General features: G+C 41.7%; 1 protein-coding gene across 1 annotated transcript in view; it reads right to left on the bottom strand.

Annotated features, from left to right (window-relative positions):
• Positions 1 to 18,178, bottom strand: part of LOC127570499 (obscurin-like) — a 465,385-nt gene continuing 447,207 nt past the window's right edge. The window contains exons 107-114 of the mRNA XM_052016136.1: positions 17,740 to 17,865; positions 16,730 to 16,891; positions 16,159 to 16,237; positions 14,718 to 14,957; positions 10,443 to 10,666; positions 7,007 to 7,082; positions 1,229 to 1,378; positions 1 to 228 (exon numbers count right to left, since the gene is read on the bottom strand). Of these exons, the coding sequence (XP_051872096.1) occupies positions 48 to 228; positions 1,229 to 1,378; positions 7,007 to 7,082; positions 10,443 to 10,666; positions 14,718 to 14,957; positions 16,159 to 16,237; positions 16,730 to 16,891; positions 17,740 to 17,865 (1,238 nt within the window). The 3' untranslated portion in view covers positions 1 to 47. The remainder of the gene's footprint in view (positions 229 to 1,228; positions 1,379 to 7,006; positions 7,083 to 10,442; positions 10,667 to 14,717; positions 14,958 to 16,158; positions 16,238 to 16,729; positions 16,892 to 17,739; positions 17,866 to 18,178) is intronic.

The raw sequence follows: 18,178 nt of genomic DNA, 5'->3' as shown, positions 1-18,178 counted from the left end.
CATTAAGGTGAAATACATCATTAAGATTCTTTTACTTATTTCTTTTCTTATGACTGAAGTATCAGCACTTCGTGCTTTGTACTCAGAAGCAGCCTCCGCTTCTCCCGTTGTTTTAGGTAATTCCTGAGCTTTGCTGTTTGAAAGGAAACTGATGAATTTCTCAGCTTCATCCTTGTGTCCTCTTGGAACCATGAAAATGACCGACATTCCGAGGCACACAGCCTTCCCCTGTGGTGTACGACATATACAAAAAAAATGCTTGCTGGTACTTTCATTTAATGATGGTTACTGCATTTCAATATGTTTTGAGACAGATTCACTGCTTACTATTTAAAAGGAACAGTTTACCCCTAGCTGTACTTATTAGTTCATGAAAAACTAAAGATAGACATTTAACAAGTTCTGCAGTAAATAAAATTTGAATTATTGCAGTAGCTATAAGGGTTCAGCTGCCTCTGCCTCAGTTTGTGTATTACTGAAACTTCATCTACACTTCTGTTATCTCTGGACTACTATACCTGCATCCTCCTGGCTGGCCTCCTTATATCATGTAAGCAAGCCATTCTAAAATTTTGCCTTATGCCTAAATCACAGTAAGTCCCATTCACCCACATGTCTGAGCCACACCAGTTCCTGGTTTTAAAAAAAATGCCAATATTTTAACAGAAAGCTGGAAAACTGAGCTTTCTCTCTTAGTTCTAATGAAAAGTCTTCCACTGGAAACATTGATTGGTTTTTCTTTCCACAGATGCTGTGTGACTGGCTAAGTTCTCCAGCATTTCTGATTTTGTTTCAGATTCCAGCATCTGCAGTTTTATTTGTTTTTCCAACATTTTAACATCCTTATTTCTTTATTTCATGCTCTCATCCCCACCCTGTGTAGTCTCTAATGATTTCTATCCTCTTCAAGTTCTTGATTGTTTCCAATTCTAGTTGCTCATCGTTGCCTTCAGTTGCTAAGGAAATAAGATCTGGAATTCCCTCCTTAAATCTCTGCCTCATGTTTCGATGTACATGACAAATAAATATCTTATCACTACCTCTTCTCTAAGGTGCTCTTTAAAACCTGCATTTTCCCCAATATCTGAAATGAAAGTATTCAATTTGATAACTCATATCTGTAGTGCTTTGGGGCATTTTGTTCAGTTAAAGGTACTATATAAACACAAGTTGTCCTTCCTGCACAATTACAGATTGGAATCAAGAGCAAGATAAACAGAAGACTTACCCTGGATTAAGACATAATGTGCTCTTCAGAAATGAAATTGCCCCTTGAGACAGATCAGCATAGCATCGCCCTAACTTGACTTTCCCTTTCCGAATATTCTTCTCCTTGTCACAATCTTTGTCAGACCTAAAAGGGCAATCTCCACTCAGCCTACAAGCAAATGGAAAAACATTTCTGGTTGGGGATCTTTTTGAATTTCAATTTGTATCTGCTTTTTGTCAAGTTGCTACTCTGTGGACAGCTGTTGAGTGTTGCCTGAGGTAACTAGCATATAGTCTATTACTGAGAAGTAGACAATACAGCACAGCATGGGCCCCACGACCTATACAAACCTACTCCACAATCAATCTAACCCGTCCCTCGTACACAGCCTATATCGTCCATTTTTCTTACATCCATGTGCCTACCTAAGAGTCTTTTAACTATCCCTATTGTATCAGCCTCTACCACTACTGCTGGCAGTGCATTCCAGGCACCCACCTCTCTGTGTAAAAAAAAAACCCACCACTGAAATCTCCCCTAAACTTTCCTCCACTCACCTTAAACAGATGTCCTCTGGTATTGGCCATTGCTGCTCTGGGAAAAAGGTGCTGGCTGTCCACTCTTATCTATGCCTCTCAATTTTACACACCTCTACCAAGTCGCCTCTCATCCTTTGTCGCTCCAAAGAGAAAAGCCCTAGCTCGCTCAACCTTTCCTCATATGTTCTCTAATCCAGGCAGCATCCTGGTAAATCTCCTCTGCACCCTCTCTAAAGCTTCCACATCTTTCTTAAAATGAGGTGACCTGAACTAAACACAGTACTCTAAGTGTGGTCTAACCAGAATTTTATAGAGCTGCAACATTACCTCGCGGCTCTTGAACTCAATCCCCAGGCTTACAAAGGCCAGTACACCATACGCCTTCTTAACCATTTTATCAACTTGTGTGGCAACATTGAGGGATCTATGGATGGACCCCAAGATCCTTCTGTTCCTCCACACTGTTAAGAATCCTGCCATTAACCTTGTACTCCACTGTCAAGTCTGATCTTGCAAAGTGTATTACTTCACATTTTTCCCGATTGAACGCCATCTGCCACTTCTCCGCCCAACTCTGCATCCTGTCCATGTCACATTTAAACCTACGACAACCTTCTACACTATCCACAACACCGCCAACCTTCATGTCATCTGCAAACTTACTAACCCATCCCTCCACTTCCTCATTCAAGTCATTTATAAATATCACAAAGAGCAGTGGTCCCAGAACAGATCCCTGCAGAACACCACTAGTCACTGACCTCTAGGCAAAATACTCTCCATCTACCACCACCCTCTGCCTTCTGTGGGCAAGCCAATTCCGAATCCACGCAGCCAAGTCTCCATGAATTCCATGCCTCATGACTTTCTGGATGAGCCTACAATTGGGAACCTTGTCAAAACACCACATACACTACCTTCATCAATTTGTTTAGTCACCTCCACAAAAACTCAATTAGGATCGTGAGGCACAACCTGCCCCCCACAAAGCCATGTTCACTGTCCCTAATAAGACTATGCTTCTCCAAATGGTCATAAATCGTGTCCCGAAGAATCCTCTCCAATAGCTTGCCCACCACTGATATGAGATTCACTGGTCTATAATTCTCAGGATTATCCCTATTACCTTTCTTGAACAACGGAACAACATTTGCCATCCTCCAATCCTCTGGTACCACTCCTGTGACCAGGGAGGATGCAACGATCATTGTCAACGCCCCAGCAAGTAGTCCTGGTTTGTCCACTGTTCTTTCCCTGAGGTCAGAAATTCACCAAATCTAAGGCACTAGGGGTTTTTTGCCACTGAAATTATTCCATGCCAAAAAAAATTCATTGGCTGTTACAACTGCTTCTCTTGACTTGGATTGCCCCACAGATGGTGGGGACCATCCAGTATCTCACCTGAATTTTTACCATCTGATGGCTTGGAATCATGCGTTACCTGCACCTTGAGTTCAGCACCCCCTCTCACGCACTTCCAACAGCCACACTAACCTTTTGCGGCTGCTTCGGTTTAAACAAACTAGAGGTCTCACAATTGCAGCTTTCTCACAAAGCAGAATTGTAGCGAGTGTCGAATATTCCTCAGGCAGTGGAACCTATTGTCCAGCTTCTGGCCTTTTCAACTGTTTCTAAGTATTTCTGATGACCAGAAACACTTAAAACCCGTCAAAATAAATAATAAAATTGAAAAAATATCTTGTAATAATCAATGTTAATAAATTTATGTAGACCATATTTATCTCATGTAAATTAATTAAAAACATTAATATTAATTAAATTTTCGAAAAATTAACCACTTGCCTTTTCCAAGCTGGTGAGCAGTCCCATTCATTTGAATGAGAGTGCGCCATTTACCCATTTAAATGCCTACATATGTCAGTCATGTAAAGTTGAGGACCCAGACACTAAGCATATTCAGTCCCTCAGCTTAAACTGACTCAGTGGTATGCCTAAGGGCGGAGCAAGAGGTCAGATGTACTGACATCTGACCTTTAGTGCATTAGAGTCATAGTAATACAGTAAATAAAGAGGCCCCTTAGATAATTGAGTCTTTGCTGACTATAAAACACCATTAAACTAATTCTATTAGGTGATAGAGAAGGGACGTATTCAGACAGGTTTGAGATGTGTCTATTTTAATGCAAGGAGTGTTGTGAACAAGGCGGATAAACTTAAGAGCTTGGATCGATACTTGGAGCTATGATGTTGTGGCCATTACGGAGACTTGGATGGCTCTGGGGCTGGAATGGTTGATTCAAGTGCTGGGTTGTAGATGTTTCAGGAAGGACAGGGAGGGAGGCAAGAGAGGTGGGGGAGTGGCACTGTTGATCAGAGATAGTGTCACAGCTGCGGAAAAGGTGGACGTTGTGGAGGGATTGTTTATGGGGTCTCTGTGGGTGGAGGTTAGGAATAGGAAGGGGTCGATAACGGTGCTGGGTGTTTTTTATAGGCCGCCCAATAGTGACAGGGTTATTGAGGAGCAGATAGGGAAGCAGATCCTAGAAAAGTGTGAGAATAACAGTTGTTGTGGTGGGGGATTTTAATTTCCCAAACATCGATTGGCATCTCCAGACAGTGAGGGGTTTAGGTGGGGTGGAGTTTGTTAGGTGTGTTCAGGAAGGGTTCTTGACACAGTATGTAGATAGACCTACAAGAGGAGAGGCTGTGCTTGATTTGATATTGGGTAATGAACCTGGTCAGGTGTCAGATCTCTCAGTGCGTGAACATTTTGGTGATAGTGATCATAATTCTATCTCCTTTACGTTAGCACTGGAGAGGGATAGGAACAGACAGGCTAGAAAGGTGTTTACTTGGAGTAAAGGGAATTATGAGGCTCTCAGGCAGGAAATTGGAAGATTAAATTGGGAACAGATGTTCTCTGGGAAAAGTACGGAAGATATGTGGCAAATATTCAGGGGATATTTGTGTGGAGCTCTGCATAGACATGTTCCGATAAGAGAGGGGAGTCATGATAGGATACAGGAACCGTGGTGTACGAAGGCTATAATAAATCCAGTCAAAAGGAAAAGAAAAGCATACAAAAGGTACAGAGAGCTAGGTAATGTTAGACATCTGGAGGATTACAAGGCTAAAAGGAAGGAATTTAGGAAAGAGATTAGGAGAGCCAGAAGGGGACATGAGAAGGCCTTGGCGGGCAGGCTTAAGGAAAACCCCAAGGCGTTCTACAAGTATGTGAAGAGCAAGAGGATGAGATGTGAAAGGATAGGGCCTATCAAGTGCAGCAGTGGGAAAGTGTGTATGGATCTGGAAGAAATAGCGGAGGTACTTAATGAATACGTCAGTATTCACCACGGAAAAAGATCTGGAGGATTGTAGTGGGGACTTGCAGCGGCCTGAAAAGCTTGAGCATGTAGATATTAGAAAAGAGGTGGTGCTGAAACTTTTGGAAAGCATCAAGTTAGATAAGTCACAGGGACCGGATGAGATGTACCCCAGGTTGCTGTGGGAGGCGAGGGAGGAGATTGCGGAACCTCTGACGATGATCTTTGTGTCGCCCATGGAGACGGGAGAGGTTCCAGAAGATTGGAAGGTTGCGGATGTTGTTGCCTTATTCAAGAAGGGGAGTAGGGATAGCCCAGGAAATTATAGACCGGTGAGTCTTACCTCAGCGGTTGGTAAGCTGATGGAGAAGATCCTGAGAGGCAGGATTTATGAACAGTTGGAGAGGTATAATATGATTAGGAATAGTCAGCATGGCTTTGTTAAGGGCAGGTCCTGCCTTACGAGCCTGATTGAATTTTTTGAGGATGTGACTAAGCACATCGATGAAGGGAGAGCAGTAGATGTAGTGTATATGGATTTCAGCAAGGCGTTTGATAAGGTACCCCATGCGAGGCTTATGGAGAAGGTGAGGAGACATGGGATCCAAGGGGACATCGCAGTGTCGATCCAGAACTGGCTGGCCCACAGAAGGCAACGAGTGGTTGTTGAAGGGTCGTATTCTGAGTGGAGGTCGGTGACCAGTGGTGTACCTCAGGGATCTGTAGTGGGACCCTTACTCTGTGATTTTTATAAACGACCTGGATGAGGAAGTGGAGGGGTGGGTTAGTAAGTTTGCGGATGACACGAAGGTTGGGGGTGTTGTGGATAGTTTGGAGGGCTGTCAGAGGTTACAGAGGGACAGAGATAGGATGCAGAGTTGGGCTGAGAAGTGGCAGATGCAGTTCAACCGAGATAAGTGTGACGTGGTTCATTTTGGTAGGTCAAATATGTTGGCGGAATATACTATTAATGGTAGGACTCTTGGCAGTGTGGAGGATCAGAGGGATCTTGGGGTCCGAGTCCATAGGACGCTCAAAGCGGCTGCGCAGGTTGACTCTGTGGTTAAGAAGGCATATGGTGTATTGTCCTTCATCAATCGGGGAATTGAATTTAAGAGCCGTGAGGTATTGCTGCAGCTGTATAGGTCCCTGGTCAGACCCCACTTGGAGTATTGTGCTCACTTCTGGTCGCCTCACTACAGGAAAGATGTGGAAGCCATAGAGAGGGTGCAGAGGAGATTTACAAGGATGCTGCCTGGAATGTGGAGCACGCCTTATGAAAGTTGGTTGAGGGAACTTGGCCTTTTCTCCTTGGAGAGACGGAGGATGAGGGGGGACCTGATTGAGGTGTATAAGATGATGAGAGGTATTGATAGGGTAGATAGAGGCTTTTCCCCAGGGCTGAATTGGTGGCCACAAGAGGACATAGGTTTAAGGTGCTGGGGAGTAGATATAGAGGAGATGTCAGGGGTAAGTTTTTAACTCAGAGAGTGGTGAATGCATGGAATGGGCTGCCGGAAACGGTGGTGAAGGCTAATACAATAGGGTCTTTCAAGAGACTGTTAGATAGGTACATGGAGCTGAGTAAAATAGAGGGCTATGGGTAAGCCTAGTAATTTCTAGGGTAGGGACATGTTTGGCACAGCTTTGTGGGCCAAAGGGCCTGAATTGTGCTGTAGCTTTTCTATATTCTATGTTCTATTCTTCCTATATTCCCTTCAGCTCCCCCAAGATTCTACCACTCATCTACACACCAAAGGCAATCTAAAGTGGGCCAATTAACCTTGTCTTTGGGATGTGGGAGGAAACTGGAGCATTTGGGGAAACCCAGAGTCACAGAGAGAATGTGCAAATTTCACATAGAAAGCACCGGAAGCCAGGATCGAACCCAGGTCACTGGGACTGTAATGCAGCTTTCTATTAGCTGCGCCATTACGTGGGCGCAATTACTACAAGTGTTTCTCGGAACTCACATTGTAAAAGTCACCACACCAACAGCCCAAATGTCTGTCTCAGGACCAACGGCCTTCCCTTCAAGGATTTCTGGAGCTGAAAAAAGAAAGTTTATGAGCTCTAATTTAATGAGATGCATTTAAAAAATGTATTTATAATCTTACATAAGTTACATAAGTTCAAACTGGCAACAAACAAGTCACGAATCCCCACACATCATATTTAAAGAATAGAACTGTATATATCTTCTTGAGCTACTAGGTGCATTTTTCTTGGAGTACAGCAGTGTTCTGAGTGAGGGGTTTGGTAAGTAAGGGGGCTTCAGTGAGTAGAGTCTGTGTGAGAATCACAACTTTAGCTCTCGACCAATAGTCTAATATTGGTGCAAGTCAGTAAGTGGGTGCTGAGTCTTTTCTGACTCACTATAAGAGAGTGAGGCTTGGCAGAGCAACTCAACTGAGAAGAATCCACATCCTGCACAATGTAGACTTTGGATGTTTCCAATTTTCTGGATGACTACATATGCAGGAGGTGTCGCCAGGCGCAGCAGCTTGACCTTCATACTTTTGAGTTGGAGCAATGGCTAGAGGTGCTGTGGTGCATCTCTGGGGCTGAGAGTTCTGTGGATGGTGTGTTTAGGGAGGTGATCACACTGCAGTTTTAGCATAAGCAGGTAAGGAGAGGTGGCTGACCAGCAGATAGTGCTGGGGTCCTGTGAGTTATTCTCATTTTCTAGAATATTACAGCATAGGAATAGACCCTTCAACCCACAATGTCTGTGCCAATCATGCCAATCTAACTAATCCCATCTGGCTGCACAAGGTCTGTATCCTTCTATTCCCTGCCTATTGTATCAGCCTCTACCACCATATGGTAGAGCATAAAGATGCACCAGCAAACATAGTCAGAGTCAGGAAAGATGGTAAGATAACAAAATGTCATAGCTATAGAAATGGAAAAGGAGAACTACAAAGTAAAAATAATTGTTTGGAGGGAGGCCAGTTTCAATGGGATGAGAGTGGATCAGGGCCAGGTAAACTGAAACCAAAAGTTGACAGGCAAAGCTATAGAAAAATGGGCTGCCTTTAATGAACAGTTAGTTTGGGTATAGTTGAGGCACAATCCCACGGGGAGAAAAGGAAGAACAAATCCAGAACTCTGTGGATGATGGAAGAGATACAGAGGAAGATAAAGAAAAAAACAAGGCTGCTTATAACAAGTGTTTGGTTGTAAATATGAGTGAGAAACAGGCTGATTACAGAAGAATCAGGGCAGAAGTGAAAATGTAAATTAAGGAGGCAAAGAGGGTGTATCAGTAAAATGTTCCATGGGCATATAAATAGTAAAGGTGTGGAGAAGTGGGGCCCATTAAGGACAAAAATAAGAGCTTGCTCATGGATACTGAAGGCAGTGATAAGTTACCAAATGAGTACTTTTCATCTGTCTTCACCAGGGTCTTCTGAAATAATAGCGAAGAAGGAGATCGTTGAAACACTAGATATTTTAAAAGTTGATGGTATGGACATATTAAAAAAATTGCCTGAACAAGTAGATGAGTCACCAGGATCCTCAGATTTTCAGGGATGTTTTGGAGGAAATCTTTCAATGCCCTTTGATAATGGGATGGTGCTAGAGGAATAAGGACAAAGCCCAGCAACTACAGCGCAATGTTTAACTTCACTGGTGGAAAAGCTTTTGGAAACATTGATCTGGGACAGGATTGATAGTCACCTGGAGGAATGTGAATTAATTAAGCAAGTCAGCATGGATTTGTTCAGGGCAAATCATGTTTACCCAGTCTGTTAGAAAATTTTGGTAAAGTAATGGTAATGTGATTGTTGTGGAGTACATGGACTTACATAAGGCTTTTGATAGATACATGGATAGGAAAGCTTTTAGAAGGTTATGGGCCAAATGCTGGCAAATGAGAGTAGCTTGAATGGGCATCTTGGTTGGCACAGACTAGTTGGGCCGAAGGGCCTGTTCCCATGCTGTATGACTCTCTTACTTTTCACAGTATTTCGGCACAGGTGACAATAATAAACAAATTACCTTTCTATGATTCTATGAGCTATCAGTCTTAAAGTCAGAAAAAACACTAAGTTATTTGCTGATATTAGGACCATATCCTTTCATGCCTTGCCTATTGGTGTCTGTCTAAATGTCTATTAAATGTTGTGATTGTACCTGATTCCACCATCTGCTCTGGCTGCTTGTTCCAGGTATTAATCACTCTCTATTGAGAAAACTTACCCCTCAGGTCCCCCTTAAAACTCATGCCTCTCTCCTTAAACCTATGCCCTCTAGAATTTGATACTCAGACCTTGGGAAAAAGATTTTGACTATCTACCCCATCTATGCCTCGCATAGTCTTATCTACTTTATCACGTCACTCCTTGGCCTCCTTTGCTCCAGGGAAAACAGGCCAGTCTTCCAATCCAGGCAACATTTTTTAAAAGTACAGCTCAGTGGTAATGAAATCAGATGATCTTCTAATGGCGTTGATCGAGTGTACTTGTGCTGGTGCTTCATATGTTTGTTGTTCCAGAGAAATGAATGATTGACAGAGACTGGAAGAACCTCCCAGATTTCTAGAAACAGAAATAGATTAGGCCTGGACACTGTTGAGTGCAATTGTGAGGTGGGAGATACAAATCTGAAAGACTGGATATTCTGTTTCAAGGTGACACTTCACTGCAGATAGAAAACAATCTTAAAGGCATAGTTACATTTATCCTGTTGGTGGCTTTGAACTTGATGACAGAGAAATAACCACCCTGTAACTGGATTCATAGTGACTACTTATTATCTGCTGTGTTAAAGAGAAAGCCCACATCATAAAAGCAAATACTATAGATGCTGGAAATCTGAAGCAAAAACAAAATGCCGGAAATAGTCAGCAAGTCAGGCAGCATCAGTGTAGAGAGAAAGACAGTCAATGTCTCAGCCAGTTTATCAGGACTCTCCATAGGTGCTGTTAGACCTGCTGAGTATTTCCAGCATTTTTTGTTTTCAGGATCCACTACACATCAGAAGCGGTCATGTAGCTGATGTAATATTCAAGTAGATACACAACACCTCAGCAAAGGAAGCAGTATAGGTCGTGCATATAGCTACCTACATGGGATTAAATGCATGTGCCAACTGCATGACCTATACTGAAAGTAACATTTGTTGCACAGATTGCAGGGATTTGAGAAGGTGGCTGAACACTAGCTTGGGATGAGCAATATATGCTGGCCTTGGTAGTGATGCCCACAAATAGAAAATGTAATGAATAAATAGAAACAAGCTTGTATGTAATTGGCTGTTGTATTTTCCATATTAAAGTAGGAATTTAACTGCAAAGAACTTTATTAGCTATTTTGGGCTTTGGGAGGTATGGGATCTCAAAGCACAATGCACAACTGAAGATAATTTCCTATTTCTAATTGTGGAAAAAACCCCAAAGCTCACCCATATTCTCCACAAAGTCTCTGCACCTTTCCACCAGCACTGGTCGGCCAGGCATATGAATCTCAGCATTGCCAAAATCCAGGAGCTTCAGTATATTATGGTCCACAATGATCATGTTCTCTGATTTCAGATCCAAGTGAAGAACATGATTAAGATGAAGATATTCAACAGCACAAAGCATCTGTGTCAGCAATTCTACCACATGGTGCTCGCTGTAACAGGATCTGCAAATGGAAAAAACACTGCATCAGAACTTTATTAACCATGGGGGGGGGGGGGGGGGGGGGGAGGGGGTGGGGGGGGGTGGGGGAGGGTGGTTTGCATACTGAACATTATTTATATTGTTTAGGTTTGGACATTATACAGAACATTAAAGTAATTATGCTCAAAGTATAGTTGTGGAGGAATCCAGCAGCTGACGGAACCTCCATGGGAATCCTGAAAAGGGCAGGCGTTTTGGATGTGGAAGGCTTCAATTGTAAGTTACTGAAGCACATGCAGTGCTGGTAAAGCTGTCAAGATTGTGGTTAAGAGATCCTGGTCTCTGCATTGAAATGCAAACTGTCCATGATACTGAATCCATCTTGCACCTCACTTGGTTGAATATCACATGAAAGTCTAAAAACTGGTTGTCAGGCTACTGAAATATATGCTGAAACAGGAGTCTACTCATCTGACATCGGTGCATCTTACAAACTTTAGACAAAGACTCCAGCAGCTCATGAAGGCAGCTGAACATTTCCTTGGAGACAATTTGAGGTGGGCAAATAAAAAGACGCCAATGTCATCAGTGATGCCCACAAACTGCAATGAACAAATTAAGAAAAATAAACCAGGAAGAAAATGTTTTCATCCACCTGTTTAGGTGACAGTCCGTGCTAAGTTCAACCATGGGAGGACCACTGAGTAATGTTTCCAGACAGAATTTCAAAGACGACTAATAAAGCTGCTACCTCACAGCGCCAGAGATCCAGATTCAATCCTGACCTTGGGTGCTGACTGTGTGGAGTTTGCATGTTCTTCCTATGGCTGTGTGGGTTTCCCCCAGGTGCTCCAATTTCCTCCCACATCCCCGGCCACTGTAAATTTCCCCTTCTGTGTATGTGAGAGATAGAATTTGGGGGGATTTGATGACAATGTAGGGAGAATAAAACAAAAAGATGAAACAATACGATTAGTGTAAACGGGTTGTTGATAGCTGGTGCAGACTTGGTGGGACGAAGGGCCTGTTTCTGTACTATCTATGATTCTAATTCTCAGTGACTATACAGTGGTGTTTTTTTTGTTGTATATAAAATGAAAAAGCGTGAAGAATTTTCAATGTGTTTTTCTGATCTCATAATTACTTGGTTGTTGGAGGTCAGTCATCTGTCCAAGGGCATCATTGTAGTAGTTCCTCAAGGCAATGTCCTTGGCCCAATCATTTAAAGCTGTATCAGTGTGATAGAATACTTTCCACTTGACTATACGAGTGTAGTGCCAACAACTCTCAAGAAGCTCAACAACATCCAGGACAAAAGAGCCTGCTTGACTAGCACCCCACAAACCACCTTAAACATTTGTTCCCTGCACCATTGGGTCACAGTGACTTCAGTTTGTACCACCTACAAAATGCATTGTAGCTACTCACCCAAGCTACTCCACCAGCACCTCCCAGACCCACAACCTCTTCCACTAGGATGAAAAAGAACAGCAGGCGTATGAAGACACTCCCACCTGCAGCTTCCCCTCCAAGTTGCACACCGTCCTGACTTGGAAATATATGCCTGTCGATTATCCTGAGTTCAAATCCAGGAATTGCCTACCTGACAGCGCTGTAGGAGAACCTCCATCAGAAGGACTGCAGGTGTTTAAGAAGGTGGCTCAGCACCATCTTCTCAAGGGAAATGAGATGGCCAATAAATGCTGGCCCTGCCAGTGACACCCAAGTCAAGAGACTGAATATAAAAAAAATTGCAAGAACAAGTATTTTCAGAGAAATGACAAAACAGCAAAAGGTGGGGTTAAATGGATTGCTTTCTGAAAGGGTCAACATAGAATCAATGGGTTGAATGTCTCCTTTTGTGCCACACTGTTCTGTAGTTCTGCACCCCACCCTCGCCATAACCATTACCTCCTCACATGCATCATGGCACAAACAGCTAAACACAGCCAATCACAACCTCCAGAAGGTTGATTAGGAGATACCCAAGTGAAATTCAAAATCAAGTTTATTGTTATCTGCACAAGTACATGTATGCACAGGTGCAACGAAAAACTTACTTGCAGCAACATCACAGGTACATAGTATCATAGAAGCAGCATTCACAATAAAAACATAAATTAAACATAAATTATACACAATTAGAACAAAAAAAAATCCATTTTAGTGCAAAGTGGCCATAGTGGCACTAAACTGTAGTAATTAGGGTTGTGCCAGTTGGTTCAGGAACCCAGTGGTTGAAGGGAAGTAACTGTTCTTGAATCGGGTGTTGTGGAACTTCAGGCTTCTGTACCTCCTGCCCGATGGCAGCTTTGAGAAGATGGCATGGCCCGGATGGTGGGAATCTTTGATTATAGATGTTGCCTTCCTGAGGCATCACCTCCTGTAGGTACTACCGGTGGTGGGGAGTGATGTGCCCATGATGTGCTGAGTCCACTACTCTCTGCAGCTTCTTATATTCCTGTGCTTTCAAATTGCAGTACCAGACCACGATGCCACCAGTAAGGATACTATCAACAGTACATCTGTAGAAGTTTATTGGAGCGGTCAGTGACAAGCTGGACCTCCTTAACCTCCTAAGAAAGTAAAGATGCTGACTTGCCTTCCTTGTGTGCATCTATGTGCTGGTCCCAGAACAGGTCATCTGAAACATTAATATGCAGGCTCTCTCCACCACTAATCCCCCAATGTAGACTGGCACACGTTTGCCCTCCTTCCCCTTCTTGAAGTCAACAATCAGCTCTTTAGTGTTACTGATGTTGAGGTGGTTGTTGCAGAACCATTCAACAAAGTGTCCTATCCTGTATGCTGACTTGTCATCACCTGTGATTCGTCCAACAACAGTAGTGTTGTCAGCGATTCTATATATGGCACTGGAGCCACACAGTCATGTGCGTATAGAGAGTAGAGCGGGGGCTAAGCATGCAGCCTTGAGGTGCACCTGTGTTGATGGTCAGCAAGGAGATGTTGTTACCAATCCTCACTGATTGAGGTCTGATGATGAAGTCGTTGAGGATCCAGTTGCAGAGGGAGGTACAGAGGCCTAGGACTTGAAACTTGATGATGAATTTGGATAGGATGATTGTGTTGAATGCCAAGCTGTAGTCAATGAACAGCAGCCTGACAAATGAGTTCCTGTTGTCCAGATGGTCCAGAGCAGAGTGAAGAGCCAGAGAAATTGTATCTGCTTTTGACCTGTTGTGGCGGTAGGGAAATTGAAGTGGTTCCAGGTCACCTGTGAGGCAGGAGTTGATTCATGCCATAACCAACCTCGAAGAAATTTTCCTATATATTGTTAATACTGATAACTTCTGCATATAGAAAATAAGTAACAAGATGCTGAAAGTAATAACTTTCGATCAAGTTACATTTTTCCATGCAGAGGAGAGATGCAGAAAAAAGTGAATGAAATTAGTTTTTCCTTAGTAATAAGCTCTATATTTATCAAGGTGGGAGATAAATCACTTTTCAACAATGGGCTTATATTTAGTTTGGAGACATCTACAGGAAATATCTACTTATGCATTTCACTGCATTCTGTGTTTCATATTGGAGTTACTTGCATGTTTGCAAAGTTGTTGGATACTGCCACTTTAAGAGGAATGAGGGCAGCGTTATTTCGTAGAGTCACGGTAGCATATTTCTGCATTATCTGTGAATATACCATCAAGCCAGCTTCCAAAATACTTTCTATATGCGCTATTAAAATTCTGTAACAGTTAAGGCTGCTTTCCATACTAATATTGAACATTATGCTTGTGTTGAATACTCACAAGAACACTTAGTGTTTCAATTAACGGGATTTACAGGTGCTATTTATATTAACTACATAATAAGGAATAGTTCCTTCATTTACATGGCATCATAATATATATGGGCAACAGTATGTTTAATTCTAAATCCATAGCAGCATTTGAAAGGACATGCTTGCCTATAAACAAGTCCCACTCCCAATTTCCATTCTAGCCTATCCAGATAACTATGGCTTTACACCAGTAACACAGAGGAAATTTGATGCAGAATAAAATTATCTAAATTGTGATGGTGACAAACAAAGCTTGTTCCATTTTTACCTCTCTGCCAAATAGCGAAGCAGCTCTTTGCCTTCGCAGAGTTCTTGGATCAGAACCAAGTATTTGGGTGTAATGTAGGCACCATGAAGCTGTACAATGTTGCTGTGATGGAGCTTCTTCAGGGTTTCATACTCTTTCAGGACAAATGGCTTCCTTTCTTTCTTGTATGGAGTGATTTTAGCTGCAAGTGATTTTCCAGTGGAGTTTTCTGTACATTTCTTTATGATGCTGAAGCGCCCTCTTTAAAAAAAATGAATAGGATGAAAAGTTAAAATAACCTTGTTAATTTAATTCATGTTAGTGTTGGATATTAATCTGTAAGAATGCACTATGTTACTATCCTCTGATATAATCACATATGTTCCTTTCACTGCAAGTCTGTTATGGCTTTGAATTTCCTCAGAACTATTCCTGCTTTGTCACGAGCTGTCTAACAGAAATCACTTCCTGCATACAATTAGGTTCACTGCTGCATCTCCAGTAAAGGCAAGGCAGTGAAGCTCCAGTGAAATACCTGACTGCACTACCATCAGCCTCTACTTCACTTTTCATGACTTCTGTTTAGTTTTCTCTTGTCAGGCACTCAGAGATATTTTCTATGTAAGGGACGCTGTCCAGAGGTTAGGTTGATAAAGGACAGATAATTTAGAGGTAATATCATTTTCCTGATTTTTGTCTTAAAGAAAATGTTTCACCAGTCCCCGTTAATTGCATCCTTCTATAATTTGGTTCTTTCATTAACTAATTACTGAAGGACTGTTAATCCATGGAATGTCTTCATTTGACATTACTGATTATAGTTGAAGTTTCAATCAACAGAAATACAGGCATAGAAAGGGAAAGTGAAATTGAGGTTGAAGGTCAACTGTCATCATGTTGAATGGTGAAGCAAATTCGAGGCCCACTTCTACTCCTTTTACATAATATAGCTCACTTCTCCAACACCATTATAATATTTCAAGATTTACTTTTCCTTTGTTCACAGACAGCCTGGAAATTGCCCTGGCAGCAAGCTTCAGTTTAACTTCTTTTCAATTACATGTTGTTGAATAAATGAAGCGAACCAAAAGTGCATTGTCAAACAAATCCGGTAGTCTGCGTGAAAATGCACCCTAGCCTATATACCGTCCTATATGTATTAACTATGTCAAAGTTATATTTATATACTTCCTTTAGCAGCACTATGGAAAGTTATAGTCTTAAATGTTAATCCTGTTTCTTTCTCCAAAGAAGCTGCCTAATGTATTGAGTATTTCTAGCATTTACTGTTTTTAACCTTCCAGTAGTACATGCTGTATGGTACACATTCTAATCCATGTTTTATAGTCCAGATTGTGAGCTATAGTCCTGTTTATGCTCTGTATTACCATATTCCAGCCTATATGTTATGTTGTTAATAGCACATTTCAATTTATCAATGCGTTAGGGGCAATTCATGTACCTGTTTAACTCTGCTAAAAATGTGTATGTCTGTTGCACTGATGCTGGCTTCTCACCATGCACACTGTGCGACTGCACTTCTAATCGGAAAGAATACAGAAAGGAAAGCAAAAAAATTAGAAAACTAAAACATGGAATGAAGGAACATTTCAGTAAAACAGTCTCATATCTCTGAATGTTAATTGCAAGCTTAAATATCTAACAGAAAACCTACAGTTGATTTTGTTTTTTCCGCCATTCCTAATATGATTTAATTCAGTCTCTCTTTGATTAATAATCCCTATTTGTTCCCTGCGCTGAAGGACCCATTCCTGCTCTATGTAGAATCTGAGGTGGTCAATATTTAAAAGAAAGCAATACATACTTAAACGAATTAGAAATTGAAAGGTATGCTGACAGTTAGAAATAGGCCGGGAAGAGTCTTGTGTGGAGGAGAAACACTGTCCCAAATCAATGGGTATGAAGAACTTAAAACATATGGCATTAAATTATGTTAATTGGCAAGGTGGAATACTAACAGTTCCATTCCCTCTATAATAAGGTTGAACTAACTAGAGACAGTTGAGCTTTACCTGTCTCTCCAATGATGATTTCTACAGATGGGTGACTAAACGGTCCTTTCCCTGCTTTGTTGACATAAGCAACTCTGTACAAATAGGCTTCTCCCCTACACAGATTACTTGCATAAAAGCAGGTTTCAGAAAGATTGGATGCAATGGTTTTCCAGTCTTCACCTGAAAAAGGTCACAAATGTTACAAAGAAATAATTGGAAGTGCAAGAAGTTTAATTGGATGTTATTAGAGAAAAAAGATTTGGAATATAGTAAAATGCAAGGTAAATAGAAATGATGGATGCTCATTGGGCCTAAGAGTATTATCTTCCTCCTAGAAGTTCTTAGGGATTAGCAAATTGCAGTCATACAGCATAAAAACAGGTTCTTCGGCCCACTGTGTTCAAGACAACCATCAACCACCCATTTCTACTAATGCTGCATTAATCCCATTTTTTAATTTCCCCACATTCTAATCAAAATCCCCAAAATCCTACCACTCATCCACGCTCTCAGGATAATTTACAGTGGCCAATTAACCTACCTACTCACATGTTATATGGATGTGGGAGGAAACCTGGAGTAAATCCATGTGATCACAGAGAGTAGTGCAAACTCCACATAACAGCATCTGAGGTCAGGATTGAACCTGGGTCTCTGACGATGTGAAGCAGTGGCTCTACTAGCTGCATCACTGTCCTACCCTTTGGTTTCTTTGGTTATTTTTCTTTGGTTGTGTACCAACTAATGTAATGCAATAAAATTATTTTAACAATGCAGAATGGAATTTTATATGAATCTGTCATGTGTGCTACAAGAGAAAATTAAACCCTCTAAACACAAAAAAGAAAACTGCCCTAAAAAAATCAATTTTCAACAATGGATTCATGCTTAAAAAAGTACCTGCTATTGTAGTTAATTCTCACTAAACAGTTTCAATGGTAGAAAATCACACCATATGAATTGTCCCTTTTTATCAATTGTGTGCTATTAGCAAGATATTTTTTCCAACAAAATGAATCTCTACTTGCCTTTTTTCTGACACTCAACAACGTATGTTGTTGGCATGCTGGTTTCCATAAGTGGTTTCCATATCACTAAAGCACCATCTTCAAAGACTTGCGCTACTTCAGGAGAATCGGGACAGCAAGGTACAACTATAATGGAGAAAATGATATCAGTTTGGCCAGAGGGAAAGAAGACTTCTAACAACTCACCCTTTTTACTGCACCTTCTATGAAAACAATGGACACAATCTGAGCGTCATCAGTGGGCTACAAACTATTTAAAATAACTTTCTCATTTCTTTCTCTGGGCTTATCCCTTCCTCTCCCAAAGCCCCATCAGGAGTAGCAATGCTGGCTCATTCACCATACACCCTCCACCCCTATCTCCAAGCACAGGCTGAGGACTACAGTTCCATTGTTTTACTTCTGATCTGGTTACTGGGTGAATTGTTGACATGTCGCT

Source organism: Pristis pectinata, chromosome 5, assembly GCF_009764475.1.
Source record: "Pristis pectinata isolate sPriPec2 chromosome 5, sPriPec2.1.pri, whole genome shotgun sequence".
In the NCBI taxonomy this organism is placed as follows: Eukaryota; Metazoa; Chordata; class Chondrichthyes; order Rhinopristiformes; family Pristidae; genus Pristis; species Pristis pectinata.
This window is presented reverse-complemented; position numbering and strand designations above follow the sequence as displayed.